Source organism: Nannospalax galili, unplaced genomic scaffold (assembly GCF_000622305.1).
Source record: "Nannospalax galili isolate Female #2095 unplaced genomic scaffold, S.galili_v1.0 scaffold218, whole genome shotgun sequence".
NCBI lineage: Eukaryota > Metazoa > Chordata > Mammalia > Rodentia > Spalacidae > Nannospalax > Nannospalax galili.
The window spans coordinates 1,695,180-1,716,771 of NW_008343207.1; the positions used below are offsets into that span (position 1 = coordinate 1,695,180).

A 21,592-nucleotide genomic window follows, 5' to 3' on the forward strand; every position below is an offset into this window, starting at 1 on the left:
CACACATGAAAAATGGGAAAAAGGAAAAAAAAACAATGGTTTCTAAAACTGAGCCATTCTTGACCCAGTTTTCCCATTTACAGAACACAGAGTGGCCATAACACAGACTTAAGATAGCAGCCATTTCTGTGTATCACCTGTGACTCCAAACTTGGGGTCATCTTGTCTACTCATCTGCTTCCTTCCTGTGGGCACAGTCAGAGTAAGAGAAATGGCTCAAGTTGAGAGAGCCCTGAGCAACTCACAAAAGGAATGCTTGAAGGCAGCATTTGCATAAGTCTTAGGAACACTTCTCCCAGGAACAGCCCTGGTGTAGCCACACATGACAGAGCTGCTGTCAGCCTCTCCTACACTGGCCTTCTGACTACAAACTCTGCATAGTCTAGGAAGTCCAGGATGAGAAGTCAGATTTCAAGCTAGGTCTCAGAAAGCAACATCAGCAGTTGCTGTAGCAATAGTCTCTTAAAATGAGCTAATCAGTGTACACTTTTAATCCTAGCATATGGGGCACGCAGGGATCTTGTGGCACCGGTCCCCTGCGTGCATCCTGGAGTGGCGGGTCTGGTCGCGCACTGAGTCGCTGTCGCCGCTTCTCTGTGGGTCTCTGCTGCCGGGGCTTGCCCGGCCGGGTTCCGCCCTAATTTCACCCGTGCACTTCCTCAAGATGCGAAATCCACCGGCCGCTGGATCACGCGGGAAGGAGTGGGGTGGCTAAAGCTAGGTGTCCGTGAGTTGGCTTACGAAGAGACAGCTCTCTCCGGGAAGGCTGGATCGTAGGCAGTAAGACACAGGACTCAGCTCAGTCTCAGTGGTACAGCCTTTATTCAGTGACTCTGCTCGGCTCCAAGTCTTGGTGACCCAGCTTCAATTACTGAGGGAAAACCAGGAAACTTATACTGTGGGGGCAGTGGTAAAAGCTTTAGCTGATAGGTACTTTGTGGGATGCCCTTATTTACATATGGAAGTGGGCTCCTGCCATGCTGCCAGACTGCCTGAAAATCACACAGGAAAGGCTGGTAGTAACAAAGCCAGAGGCTATGTTTATGGTAGGGCATCTGTGGCGGGCACTTCAAAAGACGAGTCAGGAAGATGCCAGAAAAGCACTCTGTTGAAAAAGGAGTCCCTGCATTTGAAGCCGAGCCCATGGGCTATCCGGACATGAAGGGACTTCTACTTTACACAACAGGGGTCCCCAACACTAGCAGTCGGAGGCAGGCAGCATTCTGTGAGATCAAGGCCAGCCTGGTCTACATAGTGAGTTCAGGTCAGCTGGGACTACATGGAGACCCTGTCTCAAAAAAAAAAAAAAAAAAAAAAAAGAAAGAAAAGAAAAAAAAAACAACTGATCAATACAACAACTAAATATCAAATTTTGAAAGGTTTTTGTCTTTATTTTTGTTTTGTTTCTGCCACAGGATCTCACTCTGCAGCCCAGGCTGGCCTGGAATTCAAGTAACCTAAGCAGGCCTCAAATTCTCCTGCCTCAGCCTCACAAGTGCTGGGATTACAGGTGTGAGCCACTACACCCAGCTTGTTTTCTTTTCTCCCTCTCACCCTCTCTCCCTCCATCCCTCTGTCCCTCCCATCCTTCCTTCCTACCTTCCTTTTCTCTTTTAGTGTTTCTGGGGGGCATGAGCATGCATGGAGATCAGACAATTACTTTTTTTTGGTCTTTTTGACCTGTAGCCCCAGCTGGCCTGGAACTCGCTATGTAAACCAGGCTGGCCTCAAACTCAAAGAGATCTGCCTGCCTCTGCCTCCCAAGTGCTGGAATTAAAAGATTAAAGGTGGCGCAAGCCTTTAATCCCAGCACTCAGAAGGCAGAGGCAGGCGGATCTCCATGAGTTCAAGGCCAGCCTTGTCTACATAGTGAGTTCCAGGCCAGCTGGGGCTACAGGGAGACCCTGTCTCAAAAAGACCAAAACAAAAAAAAAAGATTAAAGGTGTTCACCACCACACCCAGCCATGAGACTGCTTTTTTTTTTTTTTCAAGTGTTTGGCCTTGAACTCACAGAAATCTGCCTGTTTCCCTAGTGCTGGGACTAAAGGTGTGTGTCACCACACCCAATGAGGACTACTTTTTTTCTTTTTTAAATATTATTTTTTTATGTGTACGAGTGTACTGCCTGCATGTATGTGAGTGCACCCATGTCATGCAATGCTGCGGAGGTCAGAAGAAAGCTTTGGATTCCCCTGGAACTGGAGTTAAGGACAGTTCGTAGCTGCCATGTGGGTGCTGGGAATAAAACCCAGGTCCTCTGCAAGAACAGTCAGTGCTCTTCACTGCTGAGCCATCTCTCCAGCCCTGAGGACTACTTTTTAAAGATTTCTATTTTATGTGTATGAATGTTTGTCTGCATGTATCTATGTGCACCATGTGTGTGCAATCTCTGTTGAGTTCAGGAGAGGGTGTCAGATCCCCTAGAATTTGAGTTATAGTTGTTAGCTACCATGTAGGTGCTGGGAATTGAACTGGAATCCTCTGCAAGAGCAGCAAGTGCTCTTAATTGCTAATCCATCTCTCCAGCCCTAACAAGTTTGTTTTTTTGAGACAGGGTCTCACTATGTAGCCCTGGCTGGCCTGGAATTCACTATGTAGACTAGGCTGGCCTTGAACTCACAGAGATCTGCCTGTCTCTGCTTCCTGAGTGCTGGGACTAAAGGTGTGCACCACTGTGCCAAGCATTAAATATCAGAAGCACTTACGAGCTATCAGCTTCAGCATTTGGGAACAGTGAATAACTTAAAACTTCTGATTTTTACTCTTCATATTATCCAGCATTGATCACTATGTTGAAGGCACTAGTCCAAGTGCTTTTTAGGTATCAGTGTTTCAGACCCTCACAACAGCCCATAGGACAATTATTGTCTTGGTGTTGGACACAAGGAAACTGAACTGTGAACAGGTTAGGCGCCTGCCCTGGGTTACACAGCTGAGTAGATTGGAACCAGAGGCCTGGCACGTGGCCACTAGGCTGCACAGTCCTCTGCAAGGAAGAATGCTGCAATACTTGAGAGCGAAGTCCCCAGGATACCCCTAGAAGGTAGGCGGGCAGACTGTTCCTGTTTGACAGATATACTAATGGGACAAGTAACCCCTTGTGATAGTTTATCTTGGTCACCTTGACACACTTGGGAAAAAGTGACCTGATACTGAAGAATTTCCTCCCTCATTTTGGCCTGTGGGCATTGTCTATTGACCATTTTCTTGATTGCTAACTGATGCAGGTGTGCCCAGCCGACTGTGGGTAGTCGTGTGCTTGGCAGAAAGACTCTAAGCAACATTCCTCCATGGTTTCTGCTTCAAGTTCCTGCCCTGACTTCCCTCAGGGTGCAATGTAATCCATTAAGATCAAATAAATTCTTTCCTCCCCAAGTTGGTTTTGGTCAGAATGTTTTGTCACAGCAACAGAAAGCAAATTAGAACACCCATCCAAGGTCATATATAGCTGACAAACACAAGTTTGATGCAGGATCTCTAAACCAAACACTTCGTCCACAGTTCAAATTGGCCTCAAGTACTGGGACTGAATATATGAACTTGGCAGGGCATGTGACAGGCACAGGTTCAGGATGTGGGAAGATCAGTTGATGCTGAGCCATCTGAGAATCAAGTCTCCTGAATTGGAAATAACTATGGAGTTGAGTGTTGGGATGTACAATTGTGATCCCAATACTAGAGAGATGAAGGCAGGAATCAGAAGTTCAAGGTCATACTTGGCCACACAGCAAGTTTGAAGCCAGGCTGGGATACATGCGATTTTATGTCTCAAAACAAGCCAATGGAAATTATAGCATCTAACTTTCAAAGTATTTACGTGTTAGGCTCTACATTTACTTTTAATTCACGCTTGTGAATTAAACACCCTCTGAACCGCCCTCCTCCACACATAATATGGGTGAGAAAACAAGAGATCTAGGAATGTAAATATAGCATGAAGCCAGACCCTATTTTCTTTTCTTTACATTTATTTGTGTGAGCACATACATCCCACAGCATGTGTGAAGGTCAGAGAACAACCTACCATGTGGGTCCTGGGATTTGAACTCAGTTCATCAGGTTTGGTGGCAAGCATCTTCACTGGCTGAGCTATCTCACTGGCCCAGACTGTACTTTTCTCTCTCTACCTTATAAAAACAGAACAACACATAGGTGGCCTTGCCTGGCAATAAATACTTTAATTTTTGTTTAGGATGATGACAAATAATTTTCAAGTTTATTTCCTTGTTTGCTATTTAAATACAAAGCTAAACCACAAACAGGTACAACCAGGACATTTCATCTCATAGTTCCCCCTCCTGTCGGATCCTCCTTTATGTCTCAGACCACTGACCAGGCTTGTGAGGGGTGCAGGGGAAGACTTTCTTAGGTAGCACCATCATGAGGCTAAAGGGCAGGGTGGGGGTGTTGGGGACAAGGGTAGGTTACCATTCACATTTCCCTGGCTCCTGAGCCCCAGCCCCTGAACTGACGGTGACCAGTGAGGACCAGCTCTCCCTAGGAAGGGAGGAAGCCACCAACTCCTACTCACATTCCAGGTAAAAACTTGAGTCTCACCCTGGTTTCTTGGCTACTTGGCCTTGCTGGCTGACAGGTACCCCTGGTGCCATACCCATCAGATGCCTGATGCTGCCAGTGGTGGCTGAGATCCTGGGCTGGCAGGCTGCATCGTCCCAGGACACCAAGGGTTCTAACAAACAGAAGGCCTTGACAACAGGTCCAGAACTTTCTACGCAGTAGAATTGGGGTGTAGGGGGTAATTGGGCTTAGTAATTTCTGGTCCCACTACAAAACTTTACTTTTGATTAGAATAGAGTACCATCTCAAATCTTTTCTACAAAAACCAACCAAACAAAAAGAAAAACAAAAGCATCTCAAAAAGAAAACACAGCCATTTCACTCACTTCAAGACCTATATACATATAAGTTGTTTTCTGTGGTTTTTTTTCCTTTTTTGATTTTTTTTTAAAATGTTTTTTGATTTTTTTAATTTTTTTAAAATAAATTCAGTGTTCACATTTCTATAAAGAATTAACGCAGTTTCAGGAAACCTGCCCCAAGAGGGCAGGGCAACAGTGCTTTTCCCGCCCGCCTCAATCTGATTGCCCACCCTGATGCTTCGAGGTGCCTGGCAAAGCTGTAAGCCTGTGGAAGAGGTCTGCTCCCAGCCTGGACCTCTGGGCTCAGTAAGCTTTGGAGAAAGCAGAGGGGAAGACTAGCTTACTGCGAAACCTTTTTTAAAAAATATTCATACACTTCAATGTGTGTGCCTGTCGAGACGTTGGGGACAACAAGAGCTTGAAGACGTCCCGTCCAGGCTGTGCATGGGGGGCAGCAGAGCCCTCACACCTGCCTGTCCTTGGACATAGGGTGCAGGGAAGTCCTGGCTTTCAATTTGGGGCAGAGCCTCGCCCGGCTTCCTAGTTCATGCTTGACTCCTTCCTCTAAAACCTGTGCAGTCTCTGACTGCACAGGAAGCACAAACGTTCAGCTTGTATGCAAAAAGGTACAAAAACAACTTGAATATAAAAGTTTTGGTAATATAAGGCCATCTGTTCAAGTCCACCTTGGAAACCTGTAACAGATATTTAAATACTACAGTGAAAAGGCATCTTTAATATACTTTTTAAAAACATTTTAAGTAATTTGCTAAGATTAAGTGTAAAAAAAAAAAATCATTTCCCTTTGAGGGCACTTTGTCCTTTGAAGGAGGGGAGGTAACGGGGAGGGCAACGCGGTGGTCAATGCTTCAGCCAGGGGTAGGCCTCAATGGAGGCCTTGCTGCGGTCCCCATAGTCATACAGGAGCTCCTCGCCTGCTGCAATGTCTCGGGATGCGATGAGGATGAGGTGAGGCACACCATCGATGTCGTGCAGTTTGGTCTGGCAGTTCCCACACTTGCTGTGATTGATCAGTCTCCCCAGGCGATTTGTCTCTCGAGTGGCATCCACGCTGGTGTGGAGGGAGGGCGAGAGGGGATTATATTGATAAAGAGGCTTTTAACCCAGCCGGGGTCGTGCTCCATCTCGATTCTGGTGGGGTGTTGTTTAGAGGAAGACAGTTTAATTACAAAAGCCACTCTGGAGAGCCCAGAGAGGTCCTGGGCTTGGGGGCAGAAGCCAAAGGACTCTCTAAGGAGGCAGGGGAGGCACTGTAGAGATTTTTAAAAATACGTAAATGGATAAAAATCAGCTCCCCTGGCCTCAGACAGGAAAGAGCAATTACCAGTTTGCAGAACTGCTCCAGCCAAATGCCCCAGGGAGGGAAAAGCCTTGTGAACTGCCAAGCAGGTTTCCAGGGGGTGAATCCCTTCCCGCTTCTGAGGATAGCTCTAATCCCAAATACTAACCACAGAAGTGGAAGGGGCCTTGACACAGCCTGTGCTCAACAAGAAGCTGATTTAGTTGGACATGGTAGCTCATGCCTAGAATTACAGCACCCAGGAGGCTGAGGCAAGAGGACGGTGAGTTCAAAGCCAGCCTGGGCTATGTAGGGAGACTCATGTAAGGAGACTGCCTCAAAAAACTCAGAAAGAAAAGCTGATGCTCAGAGACTCAGGAATGCCCCAGGAGCCCCAGTGGAAAAGCCACTCACATAGCACACTCACCAATAGGTTTTGCTCAGATACTGAAAATAGTACATGTAGCAGCCCGTGGAGGGGTCCTGTGCGTACAGAGCCTCCCGCTTCTTGGCATCGGTGATCTCGATGAGGTCCCCGTGGTATTCTACCACAAAGTCTCCCCGGAAAAACTGCTTGGTGGCGATCACACCCCTGCCTTTGCCATCAATGAGGTCAATCTGTCAGGAGGTGATGAGAGGGTATTGGTTCATAAAGATGATGGGCACCACCAGGCTTGGGCCACATTCTTTACTAGCTTTATTGGATGGGCCTCAATAAAAATAAAACCCATTTTACTAAATATCCATGGTCTGGTTCAGCTTCAGTGCCCCAACCCCCACCCCCCACTCTTCATGTCAGGCCCTCAGTAGAGATGTGATAGGTGGGCAATGGCCCTTTTCCAGATGAAAAACTGAGGTTTAGAGAGATGAAGTCATGTGTCCAGGCCACACAGCTGGGAGGTAAAAAAGGAAGCATTCTGACCTTTGGTGTCTAGTTCAAGACCCATCTAGCTACCATACCCTGGAATAGAGAGGTACCCTCCTCTTATCCAAATTGCAAGAGTATAAAACAAAAACATACTAAGAGAGGGTTTGGGTATGGCTCAGTGATTGTGCACATTTAACATGCTCATGGCTGGGGTTCAATCCCCAGCATAACCAAAAACAAAAATAAGTGAACATCTTTGATCTCGCCATGTAGAAAAACAGTTCAAAAAGCTTCTGCTAGGTGTGGTGGTGCACATCTTTAGTCCCAGCACTTGGGAGGCAGAGGCAGGCCAGCTAGGGTTACAGGGAGACCCTGCCTCAAAGACCCCCCCCCCCACTTTTTTAGAGATGAATATTAGGGATTGTACTTGGGGCCTTGCTCAAGCTAGGCAGGCATTCTTCCATGGAGCTATGTGCCAGCCCTCTTGTCCTAAACCCATTTGTAGCAATGGCCACTGTACTTTCTCTCTCTCTCTCTCTCTCTCTCTGTCTTTTTTGAAACAGGGTCTCCCTATAGCCCCGGCTGGACTGGAACTCACTATGTAGACCAGGTTGGCCTCAAACTCACAGAAATCCACCTGCCTCCCAAGTGCTGGGACTAAAGGCATATGTCACCACACCCGGCTCTGTACTTTCTTTTTTATTTTATTTTTTTGTCTTTTTGAGACAGGGTCTCCCTGTGGTCCCAGCTGACCTGAACTCACTATGTAGACCAGGCTGGCCTTGAACTCACAAGGATCCGCCTGCCCCTGCCTCCCGAGTGCTGGGATTGAAGGCGTGCGCCACCACACCCAGCTCTTTCTCTTTTTTTAAAAGTTCATTTGGACATTATGAAGAAGCTAGACACCCAGGTGACAACACAAATCCACTGACATGAATGAACAGGTGTATGCACAGAAAGATTGTCTACTAGTGACTGCCAGGGGCTGGGGGTGAAGGGTGGAACTGGGACTGACTGCTCACAGGTACAAGGTTTCCATTCAGGAAAGTGACTAGCTCTGGAATCAGAGAGGGATGGATGACTGACCACATCTTGCATGAACAAACTGTCATTGCCATTGCACTGTATGCTTTGAGTGGTAGATGTCATGGATATTTCACCACAATTAAAAGAGGGTGATGTCTGTGTGCTCCCTTCCTGACACATTTCCTCAACAAGTGTTTTGATTCTGGCTCTCTGACACCTAACAGGGTGCAACTTGGCGATAAGAAATCAAGGCAACTTAGCTGTGTCATCACCACTGCATAGCAGCCACTGCTGCCCTTACCTTCATGCCTTCTTCCTTTCCGCTCTCAATCAATTCGTCTATTTTTTTCCTTTCTTCAGACTGAGTGAAAAGATAAGAGCAGTGTCAGGCTCACTCCTGCCAGCCCCAGGGCCACAGTCCTCTGTGACCTTAGTACCCAGTGACAACAAAGCCCCAAGCACTAACCCTTTGTCACTCATCTGTGGTGAGCAATCCGCCATCTGGGTTCAATAAGAAGGACATACTGCCAGTCCAAGGGCAGACTAGTTTTAGAGTCAGGGCCTCACTCTATAGCCCCAGCTGGCTTTGAACTCATGATCCCACTACCCTACTACCCCAGCCACCAGAGCACTGGGATTATGGGTGAGTAGCCCCACACTTAAGTAGTCTGGATTTTAAGTGGCCCCTGAAGGTTCCTGTAAGGTTTGGTCCCCAGTGTGATGCTGCTGGGAGACAGTGGCTCTGTGAAGAGGTGGGGCCTAGTGGGTCTGGTCATGGGATGTTCCCTGGAGGGAACAACAGTGGGACTCCAGCCTATTCTCTCACTTCTCAATTATGAGGTGAGTGGTTTTGCCAACATATGCTCCTCTACACATGCCAAAAGCAATGGGGGGCAACTGACCATGGCCTGGCGCCTCTAAAACAGTAACAAAGAATAAACATTTGCTCGTTATCTCAGGCATTTGCTATAGAGCCTTAAAATACGCTGTTTGCCCTTTGTAGCATTTAAAAAAATAAATAGGGGCTGGAGAGATGGCTCGGCAGTTAAGAACACTGACTGTTCTTGTAGAAGACCCGGGTTCGAATCTCAGCACCCACATGGCAACTAACAGCTGTCCATAACTCCAGTTCCAGGGGATCCGACAGCCTCTTCTGTCTTCTGCGGGCATTGCACAACGGGTGCACTTACACATAAAATAAAATAAATAAGCCAGGCGTGGTGGCACATTGCTTCCAAGCCTTACTACCTGAGTTCCATCCCCAGAACCCAGATGGTGCAAAAAGAGAACTGACTCCCTTAAGTTGTCCTCTGACCACCATAAGGGAACTGTGGCATACATGCATTCCCCTAAATAAATAATATATGTAAAATCAGGATTCTGACTTTATATGAAATGACTCATGAGCTGGGCATAGTGGCACATGCCTGTAACCCCAGCTACTCAGGAGGCTGAGGCAGGAGGACCACAAGTTTGAGGCCAACCTGTGTTACACAGTGAGTTCAGGGCCTGTCTAGGGCTACTTAATGAGAGATCCTATCTTGAAAGAGAAGGAAGGGAGGGAGGGAGGAAAGAGAGGAAGGGAGGGAGAGAGGGAGGGAGGGAGAGGAAGGAGAGGGAGGGAGGCCTGTAACCCCAGCTACTCAGGAGGCTGAGGCAGGAGGACCACAAGTTTGAGGCCAACCTGTGTTACACAGTGAGTTCAGGGCCTGTCTAGGGCTACTTAATGAGAGATCCTATCTTGAAAGAGAAGGAAGGGAGGGAGGGAGGAAAGAGAGGAAGGGAGGGAGAGAGGGAGGGAGGGAGAGGAAGGAGAGGGAGGGAGGGAAGGAAAGAAGGAAGAAAGGGAGAGAAGGAGGGAGGACAGGCTAGAGATGGTACTTGCTCAGCATATGGGTTTACTCCCCCAGCACCATCTCCCCTCCAAAATATAATTTATCAATAAGATTAGAAGCTGCCAGGCATGGTGGCACATGCCTTTAATCCCAGCACTTGGGAGGCAGAGGCAGGCGGATTTCTGTGAGTTCAAGGCCAGCCTGGTCTACATAGTGAGTTCCAGGACAGCTGGGGCTACAGGGAGACCCTGTCTCAGAAAGACCAAAAACAAAGGATTAGAAGCTACACCCTGTGAGCAGGACACACTGCCTCCCCCTAGCCGAGACCCTACGTTCAGATCTCTCAGTTGTAACTGTACAGGACCCATTGCCCCAGATCAGAAAAGGGCCTTCCAGCTGGAGGGCCAATTCAGCCAGAAACAGAGAGGCTGAACACTTCTAGTCTTCCTCTTCCACAGGGCCGTCCCTCCCTCTCGGTACCGTATGTAGGACTAGGGAAACAAGAGGGAGCTATAAAGAGAACAGATGCCCCAAAGTCATTTTGGGTCACCAGCATGGACTTCCACCTACTGGACAGATGGCATCTTTGGAGAGTCTCTCCTACTGCTCAGCTCACACCCTTGATACACAGCCCTGAATCCAGCTCACAGCTGGTCAGTCATTGAGCCTACACCTACGTGCCTTGTGACAGACAAGCCCTGGGATGTGTGCGAGAGATGGTGAGTCTCTGAGACCAGGTCTCTAATACCTCCAGGACAGTTCTAAACCCAGCCCCCTTCTCTTCATCCTACTTTATCCCCAGCCAACCATATCTGACAGCTGCCTCCATTCTTTACCCAGCAAGCCAGAGGTCTTTGGAAAATGTAAATGAGGTCATCATTTACATCATTTCAATATGTTTACCTAACAGTAAACACTGCTGCTGCTTCCCTGGCTGCAATAAATTTACCAGGGTGACTCAAGATGTTAACAGGCTTTGTGGTAGGTCTGTGGGAACTATCTGTATTATTTTTGTAATTCTTCTATGAATCAAAAATTACTAAAAATTTAAAGTTTGGAGGCTGGAGAGATGGTTCAGCAGTTAAGAGCACTCTTAACTGGCTGTTCTTACAGAGGACCTGGTCACCCACATGATAGCTAACAACTATCCCTAACTCCAGTTCTAAGGGATCTGGCACCCTCTTCTGACCTCTGTGGGCAATGCCCAACACAGGCACACTTACATGCATGCAGACAATACACTCATATATAAAATAAAAAATACAAAAATTTAAGTTTTCTTGTTTATGAATTTATAATATTATTGGAAATAATTAATAAAAAAATTATTACTGGAAATTGGAGACAAGGTCTCACTACATAGCTCTGGCTGGCCTGGAACTCACAGTCATCTGCCTGCCTCTGCCTCCCAACTGCTGAATCTAAAGGTGTGGACCACCATGCTGGGCTTGTGGAAAGTTATTAGAAATCTTTGTTTTCCTTTTAATAAACTTCAAGGGTGGGTGATGGTGCACTCCTATAATCCTATGGGAGGTTGTAGCAGGAGGACCAAGTTCTAGGCCAGCCAGAGCTAGTGAGACCCTGTCTCAAAAAACCACAATAAAAACTTTTTATAGTTACTAACAGAAAATCTAGACTTTCTTTTGAGATAAAGCCCTGAAACTCGTTATGTAGACCAGTGGGGCTCAAACTCACTGAAATCCACCTACTTTTGCTTCCATAATGCTGGGATTAGAGGCGTGAGCCATCACCTCCCTGCCCTCACCCTTGTCTCCACTCCCCCAGCTGCACAGCTGGCCCTTCCAAATGGCCAAGCCTACTCCTGCCTCTGGGCCTTTGTGCCCTAGTCCCTCCTGTCTAGAGTAGCCTTTCCCTTAATTCATCTGCCTGTTTTCTTCCTCCTTTCTTCCAGGGTTCCATCAAGCAACATTCTTAGAGAAACAGACTCCTGAGCTCAAAGGAGCCTTAGGCTTACCACTCTACCAAAGTACTCCATCTCACTAATGACCATATGCAGGCCAAAGTCAGTTTGCTTTCTCTGACTTGACACCGTCCACCCCCGGCCCCCTGCATATAGAACAGGGCTCTACCACTCAGCTCCAGCCCTAGCTGTCTTTTTTTTTTTGGTCTTTGAAACAGGGTCTTCCCTGCAGCCCCAGATGGCCTGGAACACACTATGCAGACCAGATTGGCCTTGAACTCACAGAGATCCACTGCCTCTGCCTCCTGAGTGCTGGGATTAAACGCATGTGCCACCCACCTAGTTTAGCTAGGCTGTCTTTTAAAATTGTTAATCACACCCGGCTTAAATACAGACTTCAGGGCTTGAGGAACTTGAGCTTGTTCACTATAGAAAATTCTAGGGAGTACAGAAGCACACACAGAATAACCTCCAAAGCGGCACACACCTTGTTGCAGTTAATCATTCTCAGTGTGTAGTTATAAAGAGAGTGAACTAGAGGAGGTGTGGGATAACTGAGGTGGGTCCCTGGGAATTTTCTTGCTGAGACTGAACATGGCTAGAAGGAGACAAGCTAAGGAGAGCTGGGCCAGACTGGACACCCTGCACACATAGCCAGTGAGTTGGAGTCTGTTTTGGAAGCCAAGAGTTTGAGGCCTCCTAGCCAGTTCTGGGCTTCCTAAGAACAATTTAGGTAGCAGGCCAGAAGGCAAATGGAAGAGTGGGGGTAGGCAAGGCCTGAATGAAGTGGGAGAGAAGGAGGTGACAATTCCCTCCCAAGGCAGAATCAGAAGTCCTTCCACATGTTGGGCTCTGTGGCTGGGTTGGGGATGAGAAGTCAGGGTACTGCCAACAGCTGTAGTTCCTGCCCCAAGGTGGCTGCCCATGGGCAAGCCAAGCAGCCAAGTGATGCCTCAGTGTAGGGCCATGGGGTCAGAGACATCTCTCAATAGCCCAGCCCATGGCCCTGGACTCAAACTCCTCCTTCCTGTCCTGGACTCTGGAACCAGCCCTGCCCAGTCTTGCGGCTCAGTGAGATGCCTGCCCTAGCACTTGCTATTTCAGTTTCATTCTTGGCCACTTGGCCAACAAGTCACCCTCAGCCCACCTATTCAGCTCCTGGCCTAGCCCAGAGGGTAGTCAGGTCAGGTGGAACCTCAGCCTTCAGACAAGCCCAGATGCTGCACCCTCAAGCTTTCTCTGCAGTCAAGAGAGCACATACCCTGCCACATTACTCTGGCCAGTCAGCAACAACCACACCCATATCATCCTGGGCAGTTGTCATTTTCTGCCCCAGTCAGCAGCAGGCGCACAGTACTCTCAGCAGAGCCAACACCAATAGCAAGAGGCACAGCCTGGTTCTTGTTAACACTTGCTTCCTCTGTCTATAGCCCAAGCTTCAGAAAAGCCAGTGACTTCCTCAGGTTTGTCTGCTGCAGGAGGTAGCTGACCTGCAGTCAGCCATGTCCCTCTGTAGCCTTCCCTCCTCCAGGCACAAAAGCCTGGCTTGTCATTACCAAGGCAGCCCCCAGAGCTCCCTGTGCCACCTACCACAGCTCCAGCCTGGCTGGGAAAAGTCCCCGATTCTGTGGCCATTTTGTGGCCTGGCACCACCTCCCCTCTGCAGTGCTGCCTTTGAGAGTGACCTAGCACAGCCTCCCACTGCCCGATGGCAACATTTATTAACAACTCATTCTTGGTCCAAAGAAACTGCCTTTCAGCAGAAATAAAGACAAAGCTGCTGGGGAAATGGACGGAAATAGACCCTCTTTGGGGCTTGTTTTTTAAAATAAAGCCATTTTCAAAGAAAATAAGAGCATACTAGAGCTCTATAGCTCCATATGCATGGCTACCATTAACAGTGCTGGAAGGAGTCTCTGGTTGACATTAACAGTACTGGGGGAGTCTCTGCGACAGTTGAGGTGCTAAAAATGCCCAGGCTAGTCCCATTCTTTCTGTGAGGAGGTATTCTGGAGTCCCCAGGGTCAAGAAGAGATACAGAGGGCGTGGCCTTGACTTCAGAGTAGGAATGAGGCGTCTGACCACATCACGGAGTTTCAGGACAGGCAAAAACCATAACCCACTGCGCGAAATATTGACAGACTGTTGCCCAGTTGGGCATTGCACACATGGTTGTGGGGCCACATAGGCTAGCCGCCTTCCTACCTGAGTAATCCACTTAGGTCTGATACTCCCAGACAAGTTACCTGAGAGAAGGGACCACCTTGGGAAACAATGGGGACCACAGTAGTTAACTGCCATTTGCATTTCTATGGCATTATGGCACAAAGACTTTTTGTTGTTTTTTTATTTTGCTTTTTGAGAAAGTATTTCTCTGTAGCCCCAGCTGGCCTGGAACTCACTACCTAGACCAGGCTGGCCTTGATCTCATAGAGATCCTCCTGCCCCTGTCTCCCAAGTGTTGTGATTAAAGGCGTGCACCACCACACCCATGAGTCAGGGTCTCATGTAGCTCAGGCTAGCCTCAAACTCCCTATGTAGTAGAACTTGGCTTTGAACTCCTGGTCTTTCTGCCACCTCCTGAGCACTAGGATTATACACATGAGCCATCATGCCCCGTTTATATGGAACCCAGGGCTTTGTGCATAATAGGCAAGTACTCTACCAACTGAGCTACATCCCTAGGGCCACGAAGTCATTTTTGTAAATAAGGACAGGGTCTTACTATGTAGCCTAGGTTGGTCTCAAACTTGAGATCCCTCGGCTTCCTGAGTGCTATGATTACATGCACCACCATGCTCAGCATGAATCCATTTCTTTAATCTCCACAATGATCCCACCAACAACTACTTTACCTTCTCATTTGTTTTGGGCGATTTTTTTTGGCAGTCTTATTATCTACCCTTGGCTGGCCTAAAACTTGCTATATAGACCAGGCTGGTTTCAAACTTAAATCAGTCCTCCTACCTCTATCCCTGAATGCTAGGATTATAGGTATACATCTCCATTCCTACCTTTTATCCTTCCTATTTTTTGGGGGGGTGGAGGTGGAGCGTGGAAGGGTCTTTTGTCCCTGTAGCCCCAGAAGGCCTGGAACTCACCATGTAGACCAGGCTGACCTTGATTTTACAGGGATCTGTCTGCCTCTGCCTCCCAAGAGCCGAGATTCAAAGGTCTGGCCACCATGTCCAGCTGACCTTCTTATTTTGCAGAGTGCAGGCACACTGAGGGTAAATGGCTGGCTCGAGCTCAACACCCAGCAAGTGCTTACAAGTGACACTGCTCTCTACAACCCTGAGTTGGAATATGGAAACTTCCAGATTGCAGATAAGAGAAGCTTCTAAAAGACCAGGCAGACTTCTCCATGATCCCAGGGTCCAAATGGCCCTGCCAACACATCTTGGGAAAGCCAACCTCACAATGGCACCAGGCCTTCCATGCCATGAGCTACAAGGCTCCTCCACAGAGTTTTAATCAAGCTTCATGAAGCACCAGGAAGTCAGAGCAAGCTCTGGGATGATCCCTGCTAGATCAAGAAAATCAAAGCCAGAGGCCAAGAGACCAGCCTCAAGAGAATACATCAAGCTAAGCACAGCCCAGGGTCACCCTGCTCCTCCCAGAGCTGGGGCTGAATGGGACTCTACCTGAAGCTCAGCTTTGCTCTTCCTGGAGCTCCTTCGGACCGGGTAGAAATCTGTAAGTTTGCGATTCTGTTGCGTTTTTCCTTGAGCTCTGGGTAAGAGGGGGAGAGGAGAAATACTTGAGAACTGAAGCCCTGCTTAGACCCAGGAGTTACATAGCTCCTCAGGCTCAGGAGGTGGCTCTCTGTAAACATGTCCCTAAACACCACTGCCCACTGGGACCTGACTGCACATCTATCTGTTCACACACCCTGGGAGAGGGAGGCAGTTTCAAGGATAATTGCTCACTCTTCTCTCTAAGGAGGCCTTAACTTCTGGACCCTGCCACACAGAGACACTGACAAAACAACCAAACAGGGAGTGTGATGACTCAGAGGAAGGAGGCTGAGAAGGGTATACTACTTAACCCCATTGGGACCAGAGCATGCTTGAGCCCAGGAATCGAATGTTCTGTGTTGGGACAGGGCGGGGGGGGGAGGCTCCAGGGGACTTACTTTTTCCGAGGAGCCTGCTTGCCCTTAAGGGGCTTTTTCAGGGCTTGCTTGGCGACCACTGTATTGGTAGAATCACAGGACGGGGGTGGAGTTTTTAGAAGTTCTGCTGCTTCGGATTTTTGGTTTGGAAAAGGTGCCAGGGGACCTCTTCTGGTATCTTTGATCTTCTGTTCCTCAGATTTCATGGTGCTTCGGATCACATTCCCAGCATTTCTTTTCTCTGCAGCAGGAGGTGGGAATGCACAGGGGTTTACTCTAGACACTAGCTCCCAGTTTCTACACATAAACTGCATTCTAAGATAGGCTAAGAAAAGTTCATCATGGGAGTGTTAGGAAGTAGGAGACTACTGAGCCTGTGTCCACTGACACTATCAGGGTAGAGGTGCCTATCTCTACTCTTTGACCAACACAGCAGACAGAGAACTTAGTCTTTTGTGGCCAGTTGTGGGAGACAGTCTGTGAGGTGAGGTGAAGTATTGTGTATGTTAATGCTGGCATGAGTGCTCAGTCAGCAGCTTTCAGACGCTGGGCTGCAGACCCAAGAAAATAAGCTCAATTCCCAAAGCAAGGGCTAGCAGTGGTGGGCGGAGTAAAGGGAGTTGGTAGGTGGAGTGAGGAGACAAAGTCCAAACTCTTCCCACTAGATGTCTGGCAAAGTTCACTTCAGATTCTAAGTCAAACAAACCACTCCCCTTCCAACAAGGTTGAAGCCCTGTGCTACCAGCTGTTCTCGGGACAGTACCTGGGCAGACTGGCATGCATCCTGTCATAAGGCACTCTGCAAATGGCCTTACTGCAGGGACAGCACTGGTGAACAATGCCTTTTTCAAAAACTTAATGATTAGCCCGGTGTGGTGGCGCACACCTTTAATCCCAGCACTTGGGAGGCAGAGGCAGGCGGATCTCTGTGAGTTCAAGGCCAGCCTGGTCTACATAGTGAGTTCCAGGACAGCTGGGGCTACAGGGAGACCGTCTCAGAAAAAAAAAAAATTAATGATTTACTTTTAAAAAATAACTAATACACTACTGGTAGGATATAAAATGGCACAGCCATTTTGGAAAACAGTTTGGCAGTTCCCTCAAAAAGCTAAACACAGAATTACCATCTGACCCAGCAATTACACAGTTAGGCATTTACTCAAAAGAATTAGAAACACATGTCCACACAATAATCTGTATGTGAATGTGGTGTGGCAGCTTATGCATAATAGCCAAAAAGGCAAACAATGCAAACATCCATCAATGGATGGTTAGGCAAAATGTGGTCCATCCACACACAGAAAATGATTGATTCAGCCATAAAAAGGCACAAAATGCTGACATGTGCTACAACTGGGATAAGTCTTGAAAATATCATGCTGAGTGAAAGAGGACAGACACAAAGGGCCACATAGTCTATGATTTCACTTGCATGAAATGTCTACAACAGGCAAAGCTACAGATACAGAAAGTACTTTAATGGCTGCCTGGAGCTGGGTGGGGACAGAGAATGCAAAGTGAGCCCCAATGAACAGGGTTCCTCTGGGGTAATGAAAATGTTCTGGAATTAGAGGTGGTGATTGTACAACTCTTCAGATATACTAAAACCCACTAAACTGAACACTGTAGAGCTGGTCACATAGCTTAGTTGGTAGCTTAGCTTCCTGACATGCATGAAGCCCTGGGTTCCAACCCCAGCACTGCATAATATTGGGCACGGTGGCTCATGCCTGTAATCCCAGCACTCGGGAGGTGGCAGTAGGAAGATAAATTCAACCCCATCCTCAGCAGTGGGGAAGAGCTGGCAGCCTCTACATATGGAATTTGAGGCCAGCCTAGGCTACATGAGATCTTGAAAACAAAAACGAGGGGCTGGAGAGATGGCTCAGCAGTTAAGAACACTGATTATTCTTGCAGAAGACCCGGGTTTGAATCCCAGCACCCACATGGCAGGTAACAACTGTCTGTAACTCCAGTCCCAGGGGATCCAACAGCCTCTTCTGACCTCCACCAGCATTGCTGGACACAGGTGCACTTACCTACATGCAGGGAATACACGCATACACATAAAATAAATAAAATAAAATAAAATAAAATAAAGAAAAACAAACAAAATACACTTGGGTTGGGATGTAGGCCAGTGGTAGAGCACTTACCAGTCTTTGGTTTCCATCCCTATCCTCATAAAATAAGTAAATAAACTTTATGATACCTAAATTACAGTTCCATAAACAAAGAAGAAAAGGAAATACATCAAAAGCACCCAGGGATAGGGGTAGAGATCAGTCAGTAAAGTGACTGCCACATAAGCATGAGGACCTGTGTTCAGATCCCAGCACTTTAAAAAAAAAAGGTGCTGGGTGTGGTAGCACATGCTTTTAGTCCCAGAGGCAAGCAGGGGCAGGTGGATCTCTGTGAGTTTGAGGCCAGCCTGGTCTACATAGTGAGTTCCAGCCCAGCTGGGGCTATAGGGAGACCCTGTCTCAAAAAAACGGAAAAACAAGCACCCCCGCCCCCCCAAAAACCTCACAATCTAGCCATAGCAACCTCACTCCCTTGTGTGCCTTCTTAGGATGCAGGTAGAACCCTCAGAGTAAACCTAGACCGTAGTAACTCCAAGGTACATGTGATCCCAAATTCTCATCATGCCATTTAGCAGTACCAGGAACCAATTACACTAGCTTGTTAGCCCCTTATCAGCATTTGGACAACATTAATTTTGCCCATTTTGGAAGGGATGTGACAAAGCCCTTTCCCCAAACCTGGGTGGTAAGTGCTCTCCTAATGGTTGCAGGTACAAGGATGCAGAAGGAGGTGGTGCTGGCAGTGGGGAAGAGCTGGCAGCCTCTACATCTCAGGTCCTTTGTACCCACACTGTAACTTATCAATAGCCTTACTTGAGAGACAAGATTCTTTTTTCTCCCAACTGACAGATCAGACAACTGAGGCTCACAAAAAAAAGCTTCAACTTGTGCAAACCTCCTCCTCTCAACTGGCAGTTAGGATTAGAACCTAAGTTATTTTGAGACAAACTCAAATAACATCCCTTGTGCCTAAGACTGAGAAATCAAGCTGAGGGTAGGCTCTTGCCCCTGGCACAGGGCTTTCCTGGCCTTGGTTCTCAGATGTGGCCTCTTAGGTCAGGCTGTATAACTTTAGACCCTGTCAGTGAGCACATGACTTTCTCCTGGGGAGCTGCTGGTAGCCAGGGGCTCTGCTTGGTCTGGCAAGATTCAACTAGAAAGGGTGAGTTGTAGGAGGTCCATGGATGGGAGCCTTAAACTCCTCATTAAAGCCTTTAATACAGAATACGTAGATGAAAACAATATTTTTAGAGGGTTCACCTTGTTTACAAGGGCCAAATGGGATTTTTTTTCTTGTGGTGCTAGGAATTGAGCCTAGGGCCTCATACATGTTGAGCAGGTATTATATACTATATCCCCAGCCCTATGTTTTTTAAGTGCTAGAGATCAAATCTAGGATCTCATACATGCTAGATAGGCATGCTACCACTGAGCTATACCCCCAGCCCTCATTCAATATTTTTTTTTTTTCGGTCTTTTTGAGACAGGGTCTCCCTGTAGCCCCAGCTGTCCTGGAACTCATTATGTAGACCAGGTTGGCCTTGAACTCACAGAGATCTGCCTGTCTCTGCCTCCAGAATACTGGGATTAAAGGCGTGCGCCACCATGCCCGGCCATCATTCAATATTTTTAAGTCCAAATTTCACATACAAGGAATACTGCTTTGGAAAGTAACACGGAATACCTGAATGGAAAGAAATTAGAAATGGGGTCAGGGCCTGCTATGCAAGGGAAGGGAGTCAATCGCCTACGTTCACCTAACACTGTAAGCAAGTGCCTGATCTGTACAACCTAGACTCACTTATTTCTGCATTTTTAGCAATCATAAGCCTCCTGAATTGCAGGTCGGTGTGTTATTTTTGCAACGTGGCAAGACACACCTGAAGGACATGCTAACTCTTGTGAAAGCAGGGAGAACCTGTCAGGCCACAGGACACACACACACACCCTGACACAACTTTCCATCTGTATTTGTTTCTTATCAGGGAGAAGGAACATGGCTGACCAAACTTGGCACTAGAAAGATGGGCTAGATATGTAACATACACGTGTCCTTACAGAGAAGAGGGGCTCCTACAGCCTGAACAGCTGAGATCAGAAAGGGGTTGTTCCAGAGCTTACCTTCTCGCTTCCTGTAGATTCCAGCTAATGGCTTCCCCTGGCATTTGACTTCATGATGGGCAACTGAGTTCTCTTCCTGAAGGGGGGAACGCATTCCAGAGCATTTGTTCGGGCTCATGTAGGTATAGATCTTTGACTGCCCGGCAAACACGTTCTCCTAGAAAGACAAACACATATTCTGAAAGAGGTTTGAAAATGAAGATCACCCTATAATGTTTAAGTGAATAAGGGTAAACACAAAAGATAGACAATATCATTTCTCCATGACAGGGTGACCAAGAAATGCCAGCCCCAGCTCTCTCAGGAGAGCTCTGGCAGATTTCGAAGCCCCTAGGCCCAAGCCAAAGGTTTCTGAACATGTGTTCTCTAATTCTGGTCACTAAGGGCAAGGCTCACCAGCAGAGGATAAGCTGGTACATGGAGGTCCAGTCCGTTTAAGGAAGGAACTAACCTACCAGCAGCAGGAAGGTTGGAATGACCCAGGGAAAACCGACTGCAGATCTAAAGGGCTAGGCTGAGTCAGAAGTTAACTCCCCAGGCTGGGGAGTCAGCCACTAGCATAGCAAACAGGCCTCAGGGAACCTGATTAACCACTTGGTGCTGTGGCCAGCTGGGAGAGCTTGTAGTACAGCCTGAACCTTCTGCGCCAGACGTGGCCCCTCTAAAGCCACTGCAGCTCAGCGCCTCCTAGAATGTGGCTGGAGTACTTCTCTCTGGGTGATGGGTGAGGCCAATGAGCGCACAAGCTGGCGGCCAGCGCATTTAGGGCGGTCACTTCACTGCAAACCGCACCTTGGCTACAGTGGGCAGGCCCGGAGTGGGGGTTGGGGGTGTCGGTACAGGTCACTGCTGTGCGGTTGTCTCTGGGTATGGGGCCTCTCCTCCCAGTGACCACACACAGAAACAGTGCATGGCCTGGCTGCCTGGTGAGCCACTAACATCAAATCAGACAACCAGTAACTCTGAGGGGCCCGGGCAGGCCCCCCGCACCCTGGGAAGGCGGCCACCTCCTGGGACGCTCGGTCTCGGGAGGGAGTGGAAACGCCATAAGGCCAAACTTTCCGAGGTCGGACACTGCCAGGGTCATGGCGGAGCGTGCCGCCACTCCCAGCTAGGCTGCAGCGGAGGAAGCTGCCCAGGGGCCGGTCCCCCGGGGCAGCGCGGGCGGGGGCCTGGCTGCGCCCACGTGCTTGCGGCCGGGCCCGGCCGGCACGCCGCTGAGTGCGGGGAGGGTGCCTGCTTACCCCGTCGGTGCGGGGCCTCCCCGGGCCCCTCCGCTCCACCATCTCCGGGCCCGGGGCCGTCGCTGCCACCGCCGCCGCCGCCGCCGCCGCCTCCACCGCGCGGGGCTTGGACATCTTCCTGCCTGGAGAGGGGGACCCGGGGGAAGCGGAGGAGGGGCGCTCAGGGCGCGGTGGGCGGCGCGGGGAGCGGGGCCGCTG

At 48.5% G+C, this 21,592-nt stretch overlaps 1 protein-coding gene across 2 annotated transcripts in view; it reads right to left on the reverse strand.

The window, feature by feature from the left end:
* Nucleotides 1–4,158: 4,158 nt before the first annotated feature.
* The window catches only part of Kmt5a (lysine methyltransferase 5A), a 23,150-nt gene continuing 5,716 nt past the window's right edge, over nt 4,159–21,592 (reverse strand). The window contains exons 2-8 of one of the 2 annotated variants that reach the window (XM_008839293.3): nt 21,395–21,516; nt 20,151–20,307; nt 15,967–16,186; nt 15,476–15,563; nt 8,377–8,436; nt 6,609–6,799; nt 4,159–5,953 (exon numbers count right to left, since the gene is read on the reverse strand). In XM_008839293.3, coding sequence (XP_008837515.2) covers nt 5,743–5,953; nt 6,609–6,799; nt 8,377–8,436; nt 15,476–15,563; nt 15,967–16,186; nt 20,151–20,307; nt 21,395–21,516 — 1,049 coding nt within the window. In that variant the 3' untranslated portion in view covers nt 4,159–5,742. Of the gene's footprint in view, nt 5,954–6,608; nt 6,800–8,376; nt 8,437–15,475; nt 15,564–15,966; nt 16,187–20,150; nt 20,308–20,605; nt 20,780–21,394; nt 21,517–21,592 lie in introns of those variants that run through there. The other variant, XM_029566533.1, reaches the window with a different exon arrangement.